The following is a 20,096-nucleotide window of genomic DNA, read 5'->3' on the forward strand; positions in this document are numbered from 1 at the left end:
CCCCACATAAACACCCTCCCAGAGCCACTGGCAATGCACAGGGGGTGCATGCAGGTGCACGTGCACCCCATGAGATTGGTGGTGCATCCCCTGATAGAAGCACTGCTGACACTGCTGGTGGGGCCTGCAGGCAGTCGCCACTCACCCCCCCCCCCCCCTTTGGTGCTGACACCACTGCCTGCGGGAGCTCCTCACTCGCTGCCGCCACACCCCTGCCATGGCCACAGCTGCCTGTAAGCGGTCGCTGTGCCCCCCCAGACAACTAAGGGCTTCTCTTCCAAGAATTGGATCAGAACAGCTATCCCACTCAACTTCCTTGTGTATCCAGGCCTGAGAAGCTCACATCCCGGGAAGCTCACTCTCCTGGTAATTTAAGCCACTAGCCCTGCCTGGTGTGTACAGTCAGTTAAGATCCCATCACTGGTACCAGAAGGTGCTGGGCCTCTTGGCCAAGGGGCCCCACTCAGAGTGCCAAACACCTCTTTGCTGTTCCCTTCTCCTGAAGCCTCAAGTTCATGCATAGGTTAAGTGCTTTGGGATCCCAAGGACTCAAACTCTCAAGATAAATGCAAGTTATTTTATGGCTAGTCTGTTGGTCCAGGAATTTGTCCCTCATCAGGGAAACAGTAAGGCAATTAAGTACTTCGAGAGTTTACATTCTCGAAGGCAGAGGATCAGCTGCAAAACTAAACTGTAAAAAAACAACTGGCCGCCAATGCTAACAAGCAGCCGGAGGCAACAGGTTCTCCCTCCTGCAGCTCTCGCTTACCATAATTACGCACAGCTCATGTGTACTAAGCCTTTTAAGCAGGATACAGGTGTAGGACAGCTCATTTAAGCACACACAACACCTTGTCCAATGGCTCCTGGGCTCATACTTTTGCCAAATTCCCGCACCCTACTCCTTCTGGATAAGCATGGTCCTGCCCACAGGCTTATTCCAGGAGGCAGATGCACTGCCCTTTGGCTATATCACATGAACATTTGGGAACACAAATGTGTTTTCCTAACACAAAGGAAGAAGGAAGGGAAGGAGTCAGCCCTGCAAACTGGCTGTTAGAGGGTGGATGATGGATAAGGGAGCATGTGTGAGGGCTTGGGATGAGGAAGGTCCCATAGTCTTTCTGGTTTTATATTAGCAATGAGACCTGGAAAGCCTTGTTTGTTTACAGCATTGCAAGAATAGTCCAAAGAATTCACTATTGCTTAGAAAGCCAAAAGTACTTTGTGGCATCAAGGATCTCAAAAGAATTGTGCCGCAACCTAGGGGTACCCTATGCTATTTCCCGGTTGTAGACTGCTGAAGCAGCTTGCTCCGTGTCACACTAAGTAAATTGCAGAAGTGGGAATAGAAAATGGAATCCCTGACTTTCAGACTCATGCTTTGATCAGCAAGTTATGACTTGCTGCTTCAGAGATAACATGGCCATGTTAGAGGCATAAAAATCCATGAACCCTGTTGAATTTAAGCAGGAGGTCATAGAACAGACCAGGATATGGATGGCCCTCTGTATTTCAGCTCATTTCTGACTGTTGGCAATATATCATGCAGTGAAAGGCCTGCCATATCTTGCAGTCAATCGTTTTCAGCTCATTGGTAGGATTTTGAAAGTCCCGACACAACCTAACAGCTGACTGAGACCCACAAAGCCAGAACCACTCTCATTTCAGGAGCAAGAAGCTTTAAGCACAGGTCATTTGGAGTGGCAGCTCTCCCAGTGCAAGCAGAAAGGAAAACATTTGTGCGAACGCAGGGTGAGATGCCTTTCAGTGAATTGGGTGGACACCTAGCCCCTGAATTTGTAGGTTCATGGAGAACCCCCAAGACCTTTCCCCATACCTTAGCTCTTACGATCTACAATCCTAAAACACCCTCCCCAAAAATCCAGTTCTTCCCCATCCCAGAGGCAGCCAGTTGTGAAACCAAAAAAAAAAAAAGAAGGTAGCAAGGGAACAATGAAGGTCACATCCAGGAGGGAAACTCTTTTGTGGCAGAGTGTGAAAACAGCAAGGAGGTATTATTTCTATGAGCAGAGAGCAAGCAACTAAGCTGGACAAACCACAGCAAAAAACACCATGTTTATCCATCAGCTTGATCTGCTTTAGACTCTAAAGTTTCCAAACTAGAGATTATTTTTTCCAAAACGTTTCTTGATGGTCCTTGCCTAGTTGTGAGCATCACCACCATTAGCAGAGGAAGATCTATGACCCTTATAGTCTTCTATAAAAGCTCATGATTTGGTGGGTGCCATTGAAATTCCCAATGGGCAGATGCCGGTAACAACAAAGAAAAGTGGATTAGCTTTCTTGACAGAAGCCAAGCCTAAGGCAGAACAGAAATTCAAGTCCCCGTCCCACTGCTACTGCCAGAGAGGATCTATCTCACTGCTGTTGCATGGTGTGATGCTCTGTTGGGTGGCTAGGGGAATGACCAGTAGTTCAGCACTTACACCTGCGCTAGAAGAGGCTCGTGCTCCATTTGTTTCATCCCACTCACCATGACATGGGCAGGGGGTAGTCAGCTCGCCTTTTATTTAGGAGTCTCTGGTCAGCCCAGGTCATCTTTATTAAAGGTGCAGGCCCCAAAGACACTGCAGGACAAGGATCGGGAACCCCTGGCATGCATTCCTGAGCATGGCATATGACACTATTTTGCTTAGCATGCCACAGCCAGCCCAGGCTCTGGGCAGCTGCCACTGGCCACGGAGCTGTTTACAGCTGTTTACAGCTTCCCAGCTGCCTGCCACAGCTGTCCCGGGCTCTGGGCAGCTGCAGCAGGTGGCAGGCAGGCTACAAACAGCTGCACCAGGGTCTGGAGCCCGGGGAACTGGCTCTGTGGCGGCAGCTGCACGTGCAACTCAGGGCACATGGCAGGGAAGGGACCAGGGCACCACAAGCCCAGCTGACCCCTGCTGTAGGACTTGGCTTGCTAAGCACTACCTGTAGCAGAGGGACATGCTTGTGGAAACAGGGCAGATCAGTATATGGCAGGACCTGTACTGTCCCTATATTGCTGCATATCTAAGAGTAAGCCAGTTGCAATCCTCTATTTTACACTATATATGCACTCCTGAGAATGTGCTGATATGGCCCTTGACCAGGAAAGGGCTGGTAGCCACAGCTTTAAAACAGTATTTAAAGGTAGCCAGATTAAATCTTCTTCAGAGCCTGAATTGCAGTTCTCCCACCCATGTGGACTGCACGTTGCAATGCTGCTTTCTCTTCTTAGTCTGCTCTGGAAACACAGGCCACACTAGGCACAATCCGGCCACACTTTCCCTGGAGATTGTCTTCATGAACAGAAGCAACAGATCAACTCGCACCTTCTCCCCGCAAGGCTTGGCTCCTCCAAGGGCTCCTCTCTCAGAACTGCTCAGCTCGTGCCCTAGATCCTCATGCCGATATTCTTCAACCACAGCAATAAGCTTGGTAACTCGGTAAAGCTTACCCCACCTTGGTAACTCGGTAAACATGCTTGACCCTTTCTCGACAAAGCAGACTTTCAGGCACATGCTGTCTGCTTGTTAGGTTCTCCCTTCCTCACAAAGACAACAATCAAGGAGATGCTGGTCAAAACCCAAGGCTGAATCTCAGGAGACCTTGGCAGACTTTAATCTAGACTTAACAGGCAATTTAGAAGCTCTGAACCTCCACCCCCTTCCTCCCAACTTCCATTCAGCAAGGACTTGGTATATGCTACAAACACTTAAATCCACAGGGCCTCCTTAGCCGGGATACCATTGTTCTGGCAGGCCGCCCAGACATGGACATCAAAGGCTGGTTTTGAGTAAAACAGCAGGGAAAGGCAAATTCCTCCTTCAGGTGCCTCACAGGAAGGATGCAAGGTTGTTGCTGCCCCAGAGCTGCTTGCTTCCTGGACGGCTCCCAGCTCTCACTTTGCAGTGCCGCATCAGGATCAGGCAGTCACCAGCTGAGCGACAGCAGCAAGTTTTTTGTTTGAAGAAGAAAACCTATGCAAAAACACAGGAGGCCACATTTCCATGGGTCCCCTCCCCACTCATAGCAGACAGATTTTCAAGGGAGGTCAGCATGTAAACACACCAGTCGCTTGGTAAGATGTCCACCAGCTGCAAATGCTTAGCTCCTATTCCAGTGCTCTGCCATGACTTAGACCTGAGTTAACCATGCCCTGTTACAAGTCTTGGGAGGGCTGAAGAGGAATGTATATGTTTGATCTCTTTGCACCTGGCATTGCTAGGGAGGACAGGTGGTCAGGACCACTCAGGATCAGGCCAAGAATTGGTCCCGGTCAGCCAGAGATCCCTGTTAACTACCCCGGGCCAAGCCAGGCTAGGCTGCAGGAGTTTCCAAGGCCCTGCAGCAATGAGGAACAAAATGAATTTCCTGAAGCAGCTCAGCAGTGGAATGTCCTATTTATATAAACTCATTTTAAAGTGGCACCGTGTCCCTGACCTCAATGACTCACTCCCATTTCTCATACACTCTCTGGCAGCTGGCTGGGCTTTATGACACAGGCGCCCTTTCAGAGGCACCCCATGCATCAGCGCCTCCATCATACACCCAGTGTTGAAATAAAGCTCTTGTTGTGGACACCAGGGCTTCATTCTTCACAGGGGCATCATTCATCCCTGGTTTATTTTGCTTCACACACCCATTGACTGGGCTAACACTTACCCACACAACTCACTAGTGCATACCCATGCTGTGATGGAGTCCCAAAGTTATACATACCAGGCAGTTTATGCGTAGGTCTTGCATGTTGTATTCTGGATTGAGGCAAACCCCTGCTATTAAGGAAAGTGTTATGGGAACTTCTGAGTGATCCGGGTGAGACTTTCCTCCTCCCTGCGAGTGTGTGTGAAGTATGTTGGGTGCCCTCCACTCCAGCAGGGTGCATCAGAGCAGTGGTTTTCAACCTTTTTTCATTTGCAGACAGACCCCTAAAAAGTTTTTAAGAGAGCTGCGGACCCCTACAAATTGACAGTGTGGGGATTCGTACACTTTTGACCAATCATAGTCATCTTTCACAGATCCCTCAGACAGTCTGTGGATCCCCAGGGGTCCACGGACCACAGATCAAAAACTACTGCATTACAGCAACGTGCATTTAGTACTGTGTGCTTACATGACGCTCGGCTGATTTCACTAGCGAAACTCCAAAGACTTCAGTGGAGCTTCAGGATAAGCTGGAAACAAGAGCAGAACCTGACCCAGAGTTTGCAAGGATTCCTCCTTGGATCTCAGCAGTGGGACCAAGAGCATGAACAGGGCTGTGGCAGCTGTCATCAGGGTCATCTACTGTTATGGACTCAAATATGTACCGAGATCAATGCGGTACAAGCACATTGTGATATTTTGTGGCCTGGAGAGTTCCAAAGATGTAGAGTATAAGTAATGGTGAAGAAACCTTGCCTATACCAGCATCCCCATCATTGGCCACAGCAATGGTAGAAGCATTAGGGAACTGCATTAGTGTAGAGACTGCTAGGGAGCCTGTCTCATGAGAAGACTGCCTGATTTGCTTGGCAGAATAGTTGAGCTCCCTTCCTCTCCTCTGCCAGTCAGTTAACTGCCATTTACGCTCGGAAAGCCTCGCTTTAAGGCATGAAAGGATGAAGCCAAACAGTTGGGTGATGGATATAGAGCATTCAAACAATTTAATCCACATAAGATCCAGAGCTAGACTGCACCTGAGATCCAGCTCTTGGAGGAGAAGAGTGCTGGAACAAAAGTCAAGACCTCAGGGCCCGCTTTTATGCCAGTAGCTGTTTTCACAACTGTTTGTGCTTGCATTTAAGCTACTGCTCTATATTAAGCGTATCTTATTATGTGCCTGTATTCACCTGGAAAGGTACAACCTGCCAAGCTGATCTATTGACCTCTCTAACACTATCAGGACAGACAGATAGCTCTGCAGAAGAAAACCTATCTACATTTGGCTTAGGAAGATTGACCAACACTTTTTTAAATCTTTGCCAATTAAATTGTGCCTCCGAGGCCATTATTGAATTATCTGAATTACTCAATTATAGAGCTAAGTAACAAGAGCAGAGAGAGACAGAAGGATTTAGGAGGAATAGGCCAGGGAAAAGAAGGAGATAAGAAGACGCAGTAGCTGGAGAGCTGAAAAAGCAGCAACTATGGAGGCTACTCAAGCTCTTTCCAGTCTGGAGCAGAGAAGGTGACTCTTGTATGTTGCAACCGTGAGACAACAAAAGCGAAGAGCGCTAGTTGAACGTCTAGAGAAGCAGGAAAAAAATCCACCCATGAGACACCCTGCAAAACAATTCTATTATCCCTCGCTGCTTCACGAGTTAGAAATGATTTCTAACACCCAACACAGATTTCCTCAGTGTAAATTAAGCCCGTTACTTCCCATGCTATCCTCTACAGCCATGCAGAAATATTGATCACCTCCCTCTATTTCAGCTTTACATATCTGAAGATGTAGGCCCTCCCTCTGTCTGCGTGACTAGAAGAAATGAACTCAACCTTGCAATCTTCAAAATGAGTCATATTTTCTGAGCCTCTTATCGTTTTATTTTTCTCCTCTGAACTCTGTCACGTTTGTCTACCTTTTTCGGATCCAGCTGAAAAGGAGGGAGAAGGGGGTACAAACCAGTTTGACTCTCCTGGTCTAGATGAACTCCCTGTATTCCCCTACTCATGGAGAATGCCATGTGGGACAGCATCCAAAGCCTTTTAAAGGTCAAGACTTAACTGCATCTATTTCTTCTCTATCACCAACGAGACCATGTCAAAAGATAACATTAGATTTACTCCTGGCTCTTTCTTATTAACTTACTGTCCTTGACTGCATACACATGGATTAATAGTTCGTTCTAGTATCTTCCAAGTACTGAAGTTAGGCTGACTGCTCTGGAGTGCCCTGGGCCCTCCCTTCTTCCCTCTTATAGAGCTAGGCACTATGTTTGCCTTTCAAGTTATCTGCAACCACCTCCACCCATCAGAAGTTCTTGAAGATATACTGCTGATGGTGCTGATATTCCTTCAGTTCATTCTGTAAAAACTTCACTGAGAATTTTACCAGGCCTTGCTAACTTCAATACAGCCAAATATTGCTTAAAGCCTGAGTTTTCCCCTCATTCTGGATTGGGCTTTTATTTCCTTGTTAAATGCACACAAGCAGACACACGCACACCAATTACAACATGTGCGTGAAAGCTGAAACAAAAAAAGAGGCACTGAATACTTCAGCTTTCTTTGTTCTGCTATTTGCTCCCTTTTCCCAATAATCAAAGGCCCCATGTCTCTTCTATTACTCCCAGTGTATTTATACAATCTTTTCTTATTGTCTTGTGTGTCTCTTGCCAACTGTAACTCATTCTGTGCCTCAGCCTTCCTGATTACTTCCCTCCACAGTTGTGCAATATCTTCATACTCACTCATCCTTAGTCACATTTCTGTGTCTCTACTTCTTCAATGATCACATTTCTTATTTTTCTGGCCATTAGAGAACTTCCCATGGGCAACAGTAAATTAAATTTACAGAGGGAAAAGAAAGAGGTGCCTGTTCTTGCTGCTAATTAAATCTGGCAAGTGTGAACTAAACACTATAATCAAATAATATTATCCAATGAGATTTCATTTATGAATCTCTACTTCTAAAAACTTAATATGTAGGTTTGTTTTATTTCCTGAGAGTAAAAAAATAAAAAAAAAGAGGCAACAAGTGTAGCATGGAGGCTTGCTTCCCAACACTCGACAAAAATCAAAGCTAATCCGTTCCAAGCTAATTATAGGCCAAAAAGGAGCAATCTCCCTCCTCTCTTCTAACTAAAGGCTTCCGACCATGCAGCTTGGGATTTCCTGTCGCTGGTTTTGTTTATGATCGATGTTGACATGCTCTTCCTCTGCAGTGAGGGCACGTCCGAGCTGCAAACAGGACAAGCAGTGCCACCGAACTGGTAAAGAACCGAAACTCAGATGCTTCCTCCCTCACTGAAAGATACCCACTGGCATGGAAACAAAATATCAACCAACCCAAAGTTTTAGACAGCATTAAGGTTGCGTCTTGGCCAAAAAGCCAAGAAGGAGGAAGACACCCTGGAAGCAGTATCCATGGGCAATAAATACCACTGGATGGCAAGACAGGCTAGAGAATCCCCGCTTCCCCAGCCTCCTTTCTCATGGTCACTTATGAGTCATAGAGATGCGGCCCCTAGTTTTTGAGACTGAAGGCTGCAAACCACTTACTCCATCTGTCCAACCTCCGCAGAACCAGTGACCCATCTCCTTGGAGGAAGGAGGAGGAGGGGAACAGGGAATAGTTGTGTTTATTGTGAGGCCCCACAATTGGTAACCATAGACACTGCCACAATACACATCCTATGTCTCAGCAATCGTGTATGGATGAGAAGGCAGCCACAGCAAGATTTTCCTGCAAGCAACAAAAATGCCCCACAAAAGCCAATGCAAAGGATTACGCAGAGCAGGACAGGAAGTCAGAAGAGCCAACAACCAATCCCCCATCCAAAGCAATTCGAATGCTGCAGCAATGCATTCCCAGATTGTGCCTAAATCTACCTAACCCACTGCCTCCTTATTGGAAAAAAGAGGGCTAACATTGCGCTATGATAGATGACCAACGTAACCCTTTAGTTAATGGATTTATTGATACAATTCAAAGCTAGTAGGGGAAATATTCTGAATTTCCTGCTTTGATCAACTAGCCTTTTCTCTCCTGCCTTTCCTGCATCTCCAGTCAGATACGCCTCAAGTGCTTTATAAGCAACCCAACACCCTATCCACTCGAGTACGAGCTCTCCCACAATTTATGGATTAAACAGGATTCACTATGGAGCTGGACGCTTTAATGCCATACTCCATGAGACGGGTTTAAAGGACAGTCCAATATGTGAATGTGTTGATGCACTGACCTCATGTGAGCAGCACACCCCGGATAAGGACCTGGCAAGCGTCAACAATAAAGCTGGCGTGTGGCTCTACGACATGAATGATGCGTAGAGTGGGAAATGAAGTATACAAGAGAAGAAGAAGAGTCAGATCCTATCAGACTGTTTTTCAGGGAGTGGGCAGGAGAAAATGGATGGAAAGATCAGTTCTGAACAGATAAATAGCTAGGCTGGGTTTGACCCAAGGTCATCTGGTCCAGCATCCTGCCTCTGAGGGGGGCAGAACTGGATGTAGAGGTACATTTACTAAACCCATAGCAGGCAGACTGTGGCAAAATTATCGCAAACATCCCAACTTCTCCTAATTCCTAGTGAGAGACTGGCATGGGCCCTGAAACAACATTTCCTCTTCCTCCCACAGTCTCTTAGCCAGGGCCATGTCCTCAACCCTGCACAATCATGGTAACTGTGACTTTGGTGAGGGAGCTCTCTGAATCCTGCTGCATACAAGGTCTTCCCAATACCCCAATGCTGCAGGAAGCAGGCACCTGGAATTGGAGCCCATCTACAGGTAAATCCAACAAAACCACCATGTGCATGCCTGCTTTATCTATATATTGCTCCTTCCCAGTAGCAGTATTCAGGGGCCCTTCAGGCAGGTGCTCATGTTTTTGCATCCACAGAGTTCAGACCCACGTGGGCTCTTCAGCCTCTGAATCCAGATGCCAAGGTAGGCATTGTGTCCAAGCCTTGAGTCCTGTTCTCAAAGGAGACGGCTTCCTACCCTTCTGGCTATGTAGGAATGAATTAATCACATTTCAGAGCTGCCATTAAGTCGCGCAGACTCTGGAGTCTGAATATCTGGTTCTCCCAGAAAGAGCCCCAAACCCTCCTCTGTTTCCAGCTGGACTGACAGCTTCCCCAGTTGCATACATCCTGCAGGCAGACAAGTGGGTTTCAAGCTCTGCTCCTTCGCTTGGACTGTAAAGCCTTTGGGGGAAGGCACAGGCTTTATGAAGGGTGAGCTTCACCGCTGGTCTCTCTTCCTTACTATGGAGCGAAAGTTTTCCTCTCCAGCTTTTATCTCCCCATCCAAGTCTCCCTAGTCTTACACTGGATTCCTAGTTCTCTAGCTAGTCCTCTAGCTTTGCACTTGATAAATGCATTGTTACTGAAGTCCTGGTAACCTTCAAGTCAGTCAGTGACAATACATAGACTCAGTGGCTTTGCCCTCCTACCTCATATTATCATCTCTGCCTCAAAAATAGATCTAGACATATGCAAAGCTCCTGGAACTGAATATCCTTGGACTCCAGACAAAGTTCACCTTTACGGGCCACCTTCATCTCTACATTTGAGGGTCTGCAGTAATGCAAGCCCAGTGTTTGGACAAGAGCACGGATCAGCTCAGGATCCCAGGACAAACCAGTGCTATTGAGGAGGTGCAGCCCTACCTTCCGGTGGAGCAGCTGGGACTGCAGCCCTCCACTGCCTTCGATTTCATAGCGGACGCTGTTGAAGAGCGCAACTCCGTACTGGTCCTTGTAAAACTGGCAGAATTCTCCCAGCACCTTCGCTGTTTTCTCTGAAAGGGAGAGAAAACTCAAGTTTAATCAGAGAGCACAAACTTGAGAAGAACAGATCCAGGGACCTCCAAGCATGGGTGATCGAAGCCCCCTCCCCCACCTGTTTGGCGTGCTCCTCCAGCCAGCTATCCAAGCGTTAGAGTGTGGGAGATTAATAAGCAGATGTCTCATTTCCTGCAGCTGTGGAGGAATTTCAACCCACTAGAAGCACCCCTACCAGTTTGGCAGCATTGACTGTTCACGAGTCGCTGGCCATCCGTCTGGTTACTGGAATCATATTTCTAGGATGCAGTACGGGTTATTGGGCAAACTGTGTATGTGCGTTTCTTTTTCCAGTAGGAGTTTTGCTCATTTTTTCTCTCATACTAGGCACCAATTAGCAAAACCAACTCCCACTCACCATGGTAGAGCCTTGTTGATTTGACTGCACCGTCTACCGAGCTTAAGAAAGCTAGGCCTTTGCAGAAGCCCTTTATGCCTGGGCTAGGACAACGCAGGGCCCTAAATGGCAATGAATTTCAATTTACTTTTCTGCAGGCATTTCTAATCCAGAGATCCCCACGCCAGATAAGAGTCATTTCATTTTGCCTGGTGAGAGCTGGGTCTTTTGTCCCACGCCGTGACCAGCTCACCTAGGGCAATAATCATGGGGAATTCCACCACCACCATGTCCCGGTGCTCATAATGCAGTTGAATCCCCAGGCTGAATCCCATCACCTTCACACTGTTGTCTCCAAGCCCCTTCCTAGAAGGGCTGGAAGAACCAATCTGACGGGAGGCAACTTGTAACTTCTCCAGGCTTCACTATCCTATACGGTACCCCTGAGCAGCAACTGCAGTGCAAACCAAAATGTTATTCGTGTGCTGCCCATAAGGGCCTCCCTGCCACAGGGATCCATCTCATTATAAGGGAGGGGCAGAGATTCCCAACATATTTTGTCGGTATGTTCCCAGGCTGGCCCTGGACCCAGCCCTGGCCGGTGACAGTGTGGGACAGTTCTCACCACTACCTGCTACCTGCTGGGTGGGGCAGGGGCAGAGCATGTAATGTTGAATCAAGCAGCCACGGGCCAGGTGAGTCACACGTCCACCTGCCTCTGCTATGTATGCAAACCCGTCATGGGCACACGTGAAGCAACTGGAACATAGCTGTGAGGGACAGCATGGGGGCAGTGCCACTTGAAATGTATTCCCTATCCCCAGTGCCAGCAATGCCACAAGATGGAGCCAGCCAGCACGCAGCCGACCCAGCTGTGAGCCAGAAGCCAACAGACGGAACAGGAGAAGGCAGCAGAGGCTCCTATAGCCGCCTGCAGAAGCTCCGATTCAACCAGAGATTCGCTCGTACAAACTCTAATGGTCTTTCATGCTACGAAGTCATGGATGTTCCTCAGGCAAGGGAGAAAGTCACTGGGCACTTGACACATCGCACGTGGGAGCAGTGAACCAAAGGATCTCTCTTATCAAGGAATCAGTCTGTTAACACACAAGCACTTCACTCAGCTGGGTCTCCTAGGTCCCACCTTGGTAGGAATGCAATATTTCTCATGGGATCTCGTGGCAGGGTTTCTGCTCTTAGAGCACAGAAATCTGCACTACATCCCTGACACAATCATGAAGTTTCAGACAATCCTAAGAGGCCATCTGATACCAACTGTCAAGTATCTGTTGGCCCCAGGGGTGTTACGGTGTATTTGGCCAGGGAGAACCACATACCTGCTTTTGCCCATGTCTTATTAGAATTATACAGGGAGAAACACACTACCTTAATCTTCTTTAAAGAACACCATATAGCTCAAAGTGCCAGGGGGCCAGCTACTGCCTTGGCCAACACCACAAACTCAATAGTTGACCCATACACACAAACATGCACACAATGCCTGCAGTCAGGTCTGCAACACACTCACCTCCTCGGGCACCAGAACATGCCGAGGAGCAGGTTCTACCAGCAAGAACATACTTTCCTAGCATGCCAATACCACTAGTCTTGAATATACTGGGCAGGTCTACACAAGACACTTAATGCGCAACAGCCTAATAACCCTGTGCAGCAGTGTGCTGGGTGAAAGCCGTGCAAATATGCTACTGTGCAGCAGTATTAGGCTACTGCGTAGTAAGCGTCACTAAAAAAACCACGCACCCAGTGCAAAATGTAGTTACTGCACATTAGTATTTCATTAAGCAAGTACTTAACTAAATGCAAAGTAACTAGTGTGCATTAATGTACGTGTAGATGTGCCCATTGGGCCCAATTCTCAGCTACACCAATGCTCCTTTTATTAAGGGCAACACCTTCCCCTCATTCATGTTTATTTGTTGCCAGCTAACCTTACATTAGATGTCACACACACCATGCTTCCTTTCCAAATACAGGAACCGTGGTAAGCTTCCTGCCTTTCCAGGATTCTCATAATAGCCATTTGTTGCCCCCTCCTCCCTACCCCAGTGGCTCAGGTCTCTGCTGTGGAAGTTGCACTTATTCATGCAAACTAAGCTTTCCTGGATCTGCCATCACCTTCTCATTCTATGTCCAGAGGAATGAAGTAATGGCCTTAAACTGCAGCAAGGGAGATGAGGTTAGATATTATGAACGACATTCTAACTTGGAGGGTGATTAAGCCCTGAAGCAGATTTACAGGGATTTCACAATCTCTCTAGGTATTGGAAATTTTTTAAAGTGCAAGACAGCAGTGATCCTGCCTTGAGCAAGGGGGGTGGAGTTGGTGACCCTCTGACGTCCTGTCCAAACCTATTTTTCTATGACAAGGGCTTCTGCCAGGGAGAGGGAACGGCAGACATTATCATTACGGCTCTTATGTTGCAAAATGAAACTGAACATTAGACCTTGGCTGCATTTATTCCTGGTAAGTACGGGGTCCATATCAAGGTTGTCCCTAGTGTCCCACCCCTCAGTGCTGGACCACTCAACAGAAGAATGCAGGCACTGCGTTTAACTGGAGACCCAGCGAGAGAGAGAAAAAAATTTCTCATGGACTTGGAAGGCAGGGTCTGAATGCACTAGTTATGTCTCCCAGCCAAGGCACCTATTGCATCTCTTGTCCCTTCTCTAAATCTGGCAGTTCAGCAGATGTCAGCAGCTCATTTCCGGAAGACATGTAACAGAGTCTCCCTGCTCGTCATCAGTTATCACTATGAGTCACTGTTTCTAGGGAGGGATAGCCTGAAGGAACTCAGTGGGATTTAAGTAACAAAACCCCCTTGGCTCATTTGAAAAATCCCAGGCACAGTCCACATTAGGACCCCGTCATGTCCCTGTTGAAGTTAGAGACTTTGGATGTTGTTGGTCCGTCCCCACCCTCCCTGTGCTCAGTACACACATAAACTGCCCATACACGTGCATGTTGGCATTCTAATTAGAAAGTGTGGGAGCGGACTGTTCTGTGTTTTAATTAGAAGACTCCAGGGTCACCGCAGCGTCACATGTATTAAGCCCCTGTGAGCTTTTAAAAAGGCTCAGGGGCACTTTATCTAAACCTTGTCAAATGAGGTTTAGATAAAGCATCCTGCAGTCATTTTTTACGTGTGCAGGGGCTTAATACACATGATGGTGAAGGGCTTAAATCAGAGTATCTATCTGGCAGCCACTCTAATTAAAATGCCCCACCTCCCCTGCAGCCCCTAAGCACATATATAGGCAGCCAATGTGGCCAACTAGGGTGGACGTGATCCCTGCTCAAGCACCAGGTTCAGGATGGACAAGTCCATGCAGAAGCACTGGCATACAGATTTCCCCATACCACACACAAAACAGCCCGTTGGGGACCACCATCCATTTCCTGTGCATGGGGCACAGTCTTTCTCCAGAGAAACTGTGATGTGTCCAGCAGCCAGCTGTGCAAAATGAGGCTGTTTTAACACATACCCCCTCCAGGAGCTGCTAATCACAGACTCTCCAAAGAGATGCAACCATTTGCTTCCAGCTGTTCTGGTCCCTGGACAGTATATAGCGGGTATATAAAGGGAAGGCCCCTTTGACTCCAGCATGAATGCCATGGCATCCCCTGAACCTCAAATCACGAGACCTGGGTTCTACTCCTGGCTCTACCGCTTACCTGTCACGTGAGCCTAGGCAGCCTGTTTTCCCCCTTCTGTGCCTTGCTTCCCCTCCCTCACCTCTCAGATTGAATCATCTGACTACCATTGTGTTGCCACTTTAGAGTCCAGCCCAGCAGGATTACAATTCCCACCCTTCTTGGAGCACACCACACCCTAAAGGGGGTTAATTGTGGGTTACATGGTCTTTGTTCAGCGTTTAAACATCAAATGCCTCAGATTCCACTCAGAGGCAGGAAATTCCTGATGTTCAGATTGTTCCAACAATGCTAGCATGCCCATATTGCACATCCTGTACGTTGCATAGCATATGTTACTAGCAGAGTGACATGTTGCCAGAGTTTGGGGAGAAGAACAGCCTTGTTAGGATATAACCAAAGCCTGCAGACGGCCTTCTCCCCAGCTCTCGCACTGGTATGTAACCTCAGGCGAATCACTTCCTCTGTGACTCATTCTACAGAGGAAGCAGCAGATGCCAAGATTCATCTACCCCAGATAAGGCTTCGGTAGTAATGCTCTCATTAAGTTTTCAAGTTCTGCATATAGAAAGTGCCATGGGGTTGTAAAGTAACAGCCTTTAAACAAGGCAAGTGAAACCAATGCAGACGTGGAGTGAGGTTGCATGCAAAGCTTGCTGTGAAGGCATTTCCTGACTGGAGTGTGATCTTGCAGCTTGCCCAGGGGAGGAGAGGGTTGCACTTTCCAAGGTTCTTTCAGTGAGAGAAACAGGATGGAAAACGCGTGGGAGAACTTGTAATTCCCTTGTCCCATTTAAATGCACTGGATGAGGTCCTGTCTCACCGCTTCCTTACACTGAAAGCACGGACCTAACTGAGCATGCAGGTTGGTGCATGAACACAAGAGCCTTCCCCGAGGCTGGCACCAAGGGTGATGCAAGTTTCCAGAAGACAGGTGACATGAGGGTGTGGAAGGAAGGCAAAGTCCACTGTACAGGGGCTCCTCCTCTCCACCTTTCCAGCTCTCTAACGTGCCTCACTAGGAGTCCAAATGCTCTTGCTGCAGCACATGGCACCAGTATACCCCATCCAGCTAGGACAGGGAAGGGCAATTATTTTGGGCAGAGGGCCGCTTACTGAGTTTTGGCAAGCCATCGAGGGCCACATGACAGGCAGCCCAGGGCAGATAAACATGAATTTTCTAAATTTTTTAGGGGCCTTGCGGGCCAGACAGAATGGCCTGGCAGGCCGCATCCGGCTCCCGGGCCACATTTTGCCCGCCCCTGAGCTAGGCGGTTGCTTTTTCAACCACAGTCCAGCTCCAGGCATCTCTCCATATTAGGATCTGTGAAGCGCCCATCAAGCCACCCCAGCCTCTCCCAGGATCCTCACCTGCAGGAGGATTGCTCATCTACATGGAGCTATTCCTGCTGGGGAGTTGATGGCTGGTATTAGGGCAGGTGCCTGGGAACACCTGGGCCCCAGCCAAGCAGTGTTTTCCTGCAGGTGTGGAAGAAAAAGGTGATGACAGACAGACAGTCAGTTTGCTAACATGGGCGCTTCTAAAGCAGAAGGTGTCTGCTAGATAAGAACTACCTTCATTTCTCAGGGGCTCTTCAAAAGGAAAAGACTTCGAGGCAAACAGCTGTCATAGAATCAGAGGAAAGGTGCTCACACTCAGTTTAGCAAACAAGACTCCAACCTCTGTGCAGAGAGCACACACCCCGGACAAGGTGCCCTGCCTGGCTCCATCACAGGGAGAGAAACTGGAGGATGGTCTGGGGGTGAGCCATGCACAGGACAGCGTGGCAGTAAAAGCTGCCAGTGGATGTTGGGAGGGAAGGGAAGCACTACGAGGGGAGCACAGAGCTGGTTCTGGTCTTAGTCTTTGGAAAGGCCAAGACAGATGGATGAGTCACCTGGACAAGCCGCCCTCCTGACATCTGCAGACCCGTGAGGGCAGCGAACAGGCACAGCAGAGGGAAGAGGTACTCCAAACAAAGCAGGGCCTCCAGGGTGTCTTGGGACTCAGTCTGGACTGCAGCCTCCAGACACAAGGAGTTAGAAAGCTGCCCCACTGTGAACAGCTCAGATGTGCGGCACTTCTGTTGCCCTCCAACTCACTGAGGGTCTGACTGGTGCAAAGCCCCAGTGGAAGATCCTCAGCTTAGTCCAACCAGGAGTTTGAGTGTTAGAACTGGGCTCAACCAGACAACGGTCCCCCTAGTAAGCTCTGTTCAGCTCAATTTTAAAGAACTCATGTGGGAGCTCACCACCGTGGAAGACTCACCCAACGGGAGGGGAGGCAGCAGTACAGAGGAGGGGTGTCATCTTCACAAGGAGTAAGAAAGGGAGAATGGAACGTGTCCTCTTCCCCTGAAGTCCAGGTGGTTTTGCAATTATAGCCCTGGACTGGGATCTGGGAGACTGAAGTTCAAAGTCCCAGCTGTGCTAGAGGCCCATTTTCTGGCCGAGATGGGAAATGAGGCAGAGCCGTGCTAGTTTTTTTTCTAGTGAAGCTAAATTTGAACGTTCCTTGGAGCAGAGCTCACGTCACCGTACAGAGCTCCACTGCGCTGCATGCAGACTTGATTAAGGTCTCCCAGGGCTACTGTAATCCGACGCATATCAACACTGAATTTGATTCTTCCCTCCCCAGCTCCAGAAAACAGGGAGTACCTCGGACTCCAAGCAAGAGAAGAAAAAGTCCTCTTCCTTCCCACAGCCCTGTGGCTGGCAGTCAGACCATGAACAGCAAGGAAGCCGCTTGTAACCTTGGTGCTGCCATCCAAGATAAAACCAACCGCCCTTTGAGCCAGCTGGAACTTCTTCTAGCTGCAGCTGCAGATACTCCAGAAGAGCCAAGAGAAGCCGTACTTTAAACCAGGACTTTCTTTTTCTCTCCCATTTCAACTGCACTGAAGTATAGGCAAGTGTCCCTCTAGTCTTTCATCACCAGCACCAGACCATTTGGAAAGCCCTTGACCAGGAATGGCATGTGGCTGTGGTTTGGAAAGAACGCGCAATTAATGTATAGATTTAGGCAGCTCAATAAAGCTGATTGCACACACAGGGCCCTCGCAGAGGATCATTAATTCCACATACAAAGAGACACTCACTGGAGGCAAGGGAAAAAACCACATTGGCTAGGATGCCTATCTTAAGCAAGTATAGGGCAGAGCACTGCAGACAAACCCATCATGAGGATTTAAGAGATTTAAGGCTGCTTAATTAGCCAGACTTCCAGGATCAGCCCTAGGCAGCAGCAAACTTTATAGCCACATGCTTCCCACCCTTGGGCAGAAACAAGCCTGCACACAAGTGCCTTCTCATTGCCCTTGCCAGAAGTCTGACATCTGCAACCCCCAACCTCACTCATCCATGCAACATCCGCAAATTCTGCACATTGCTCTCCCCCATGGGATTTGCTCTCCATCTTGATGGGAGGACAGGTACCTGGTAGGGAAACATTCAGCAAGACTCCCTAGCAGATAACATACGGGCAGACTAAGGGCTGTCGGCTGAATCCAGCTGCAGTGGTCAAGATGAATCTAGATTGACTCTACCCACGGAGGTGGGGAGGCTTTTCATGGCATGCAAAAGCTAAGTAAGGCCTCTGCCCCTACCCTGCCAAAAGTGAGTGTAAGATTGGTCCCCTCTCCCACACACAGTGCTTCCACATTTCTCAGGGAAGCAATGGGAAGACAGACATGCAAGGAATCTAGTTCATAGCGGTATAAACACCTGTCAGGAACACCCTTGTGCAACCCCCCCAACCTCAGCACAGATTCCCAATCAACAAGGGCTCAATGCAGAGTCTACTTAGTGTTTAGAAACCCCCTGGGTCCTGCTCCTTCTTGCATTCATGGGACAGCATCAACATGACATTTAGTCACTATACAAACAGTTCAGGATGGCTTTTGGCCCTTCCTTGGCTTCCCGGCTAGCTGACGTGGCTTAGTCACATTTTCCCTATTTAAATTCATTTCTCCCCTTTGCTGATGTGTCAAGGGCCCGCGCGCATAGGAGAACCAACCTTCTGGCAACAGGGAGAAAACAAATCAGTGTGACTATACCATGTAGCAGTGAGGCCACGTGGGAACTGTAAGAGAGACAGTCTCGCTCCAAGTTTCAAACTTCTGACAGTTGAAAGTCATTTACAGCAGAACTGCAACATCACAACGCATATTTATATTTGAGAAAGCAATCTCACTGCGACTGAACTATGCGTATGCAATCATCTGGCGTGCCATGGTCAGCTCTGGTGGCGTGGCTAGTAGAGAGGGACGGTTGATGTACAGAGTCAAATAAATCAAAGACAAATAACTATTCTCTGGTCATGACAGTAGGACATATATCACACCGATGTAAAGCAATAGGGTCCCCAGGGAATCACTAGTGCCATACTCTGCTAGGACAGGAAGTAAGTGTTTGACAGAGACAGCAAGCATCAGCCAAAGGAGAGTGCTACCATCTTGATCTCTGCCATCCATGAAGCCACCAGTGCAATGGCAAACACAGGCCTAAGGCTGACTGCCTTCTTGTATCATGGTGGTAAGGGGCGAGTTCTAGGTTTGCAAATTCAGCATTAAGGCCCCAGTATCTTTTGCTTGATAAGAGTAACCCATGATGCTTGAAAGGCAGCAGAGTTTTGCTAGTCGGCAGGTTTAGCGCAAATACTAAGCAAGTTTTATGATGTCCCCCAGGATCCCCAGCTCTACTGATATATCCCCTCAGGTATCATTTGCAATGGCCATTGCTGCCAGAGTCACCTTCTTTGGTCACGCATACTTCCCTTGAGAAAACACGCCCTACGCTCAACAATGACTGGAGAGCTCAATGTTTCCTGGTCTGAGATGCAAAAGAACCTGTGCCCAATTCTCCCAAAGTTAGTGCACTGAAACCACTTCTTTGACAGCTCTCAGCCAAGCCTGCAATCACCACCCAGAAATATGCACCACCTACTCGCTCCCATTCAGCACAAACCAAGCCCAGAAATTAGGCAGCACAGCTGGTTTTGTGCAGCTTTGAGCACCTGCCAAGATGCACACCCAAGAGAGCCCAAGAACAGCACTGGATGTCAGTTAGGCATGAGAGTGCAGTATTGCCAACCCCACCATGGCAAAAATCATGAGACAAACTGTTAAAAACCAAGAGATTTGGAAAGTAAATCATGAGATGCTATTTTTGAAGTGTTGGCTGGGGGGCTCTGGGGGAGGCTGTGGGTACGTGCGGAGGGTTTGAAGCCCGGGGAGGGGGGTGGTCCCTGCACACCCTGGCAAGACAAGGGGTACTGTGGGTCAGGAGTGAGGGGAAGACACACCAACATGCAGACACACACACAGACAGCTGCACACGGCTCATTTGCACGACTCGCCCCAGCCCCCAGGCCCCATTTACCCCAGCCCCTCACCATGGGCCCTTCCATCTGCTCCCTGCACCCCTTCCCTCCCAGCAGACTTACCAGCTGGACCTAGCTGCACTCCTGGCCACCTGCGTGCTGTGCTGCACGGGGCATTTATCAGTGATCTTCTGCAGTGTGTGGGTGCAGAAGGTAGTCCCTCAAGAATTCAAGGATGCCTTGATTGTCCATCTCTACAACAGGAAGAAAAATTGCCAGC

General features: G+C 48.5%; 1 protein-coding gene across 2 annotated transcripts in view; it reads right to left on the reverse strand.

The window, feature by feature from the left end:
• The window catches only part of FAM129B (family with sequence similarity 129 member B), a 97,654-nt gene that overhangs the window by 41,879 nt on the left and 35,679 nt on the right, over window positions 1–20,096 (reverse strand). For both annotated transcript variants that reach the window (XM_019540618.1, XM_019540617.1), the window contains exon 2: window positions 10,313–10,443. In XM_019540618.1, coding sequence (XP_019396163.1) covers window positions 10,313–10,443 — 131 coding nt within the window. The remainder of the gene's footprint in view (window positions 1–10,312; window positions 10,444–20,096) is intronic.

The sequence above is a fragment of the Crocodylus porosus genome, unplaced genomic scaffold (genome assembly GCF_001723895.1).
Source record: "Crocodylus porosus isolate Cpor-Errol unplaced genomic scaffold, CroPor_comp1, whole genome shotgun sequence".
In the NCBI taxonomy this organism is placed as follows: Eukaryota; Metazoa; Chordata; order Crocodylia; family Crocodylidae; genus Crocodylus; species Crocodylus porosus.